Below are 1,050 nucleotides of genomic sequence, written 5' to 3' on the forward strand. Positions count from 1 at the left end.
CCACAGGCAAGCGAGGACGGGGAGAGCGTGGGCCACTGCCCCTTCTGCCAGCGGCTCTTCATGGTGCTGCTGCTCAAGGGGGTGCCCTTCACCCTCACCACCGTGGATACCAAGAGGTGAGTGGTGTCCTCCTGCCAACAGGGGCCAGGGCCATGGTCAGGGTGGGACAACCTTGGTCCCACGTTGTGGGAAGGGGTGAAGGGTGGGTGCTGGGGGACGCATGGAGCATGATGTACCCCCAATCCTGCTGCCTGAGGGCATTTTCCAGGGCACAGCAGTCAAGGACACCACCTCATCCCTTTGTCCAGGACACACATGTGCATACAAACACAGAACCACAGCATGGTGAGGCTGTCAGGGCCCTCTGGAGCTCCCCCAGTGCAGCCCCTGCCAGAGCAGGATCACCAGAGCAGTCACACAGGAACACGGCCAGGGCTTTGGGTGTCTCCACACAAGGAGACTCCACAACCTCTCTGGGCAGCCTGGGCCATGCTCCATAACCCTCACACCGACAAACTTTGTCCTCATGTCCTCCGCAGGGCACTGGATGTGCTGAAGGACTTCGCGCCAGGCGCCCAGCTGCCCGTTCTGCTCTACAACGGCGAGCCCATGACCGACACCGTCACCATCGAGGATTTCCTGGAGGACAAGTTGGGCCCCCCCATGTCAGTGCCACCCTGAAAGGGGCTGAGGGGCCAAAGAGGGGCTGAGGAGGGGGTGGGCAGGCAACACACGAGCCCCTGCTGCCTTCCTCAGCTGTGCCCGCGGTCCCGCAGGTTCCCCAGCCTGGTCCCGCATGGCCGGGAACGACATCTTCCACAAGTTCTCCACCTTCATCAAGAACCCGGCGCCTGCCCAGGATGAGGGTGAGGAGCAGAGGAGGGACACACACACCCCCCCACACCCCCCATGCGACCTCTCAGGTGCCACCACCCCACAGCCTGCTCAGCTCACCCAGAGCCTTTTCCAGCCTGGGCAGGGGCAGTGCAAGGTGGGCAGAGCACAGACAGGTACAGGGACGGGATGGGAGGAAGCCAAGGCAGCGCTGTG

The 1,050-nt window shown here is 63.2% G+C and overlaps 1 protein-coding gene across 1 annotated transcript; it reads left to right on the forward strand.

The window, feature by feature from the left end:
• Window positions 1-6: 6 nt before the first annotated feature.
• Window positions 7-866, forward strand: LOC104537688 (chloride intracellular channel protein 3-like; the record flags this gene model as incomplete). The annotated part of the gene is given in 4 exon segments (XM_010180638.1): window positions 7-116; window positions 540-665; window positions 777-794; window positions 796-866. Coding segments are annotated over 4 exon segments (325 nt in total), but the record flags the coding sequence as incomplete, so codon positions are not given.
• Between the last annotated feature and the right edge of the window lie 184 nt (window positions 867-1,050).

Source organism: Mesitornis unicolor, unplaced genomic scaffold (genome assembly GCF_000695765.1).
Source record: "Mesitornis unicolor isolate BGI_N332 unplaced genomic scaffold, ASM69576v1 scaffold30803, whole genome shotgun sequence".
In the NCBI taxonomy this organism is placed as follows: Eukaryota; Metazoa; Chordata; class Aves; order Mesitornithiformes; family Mesitornithidae; genus Mesitornis; species Mesitornis unicolor.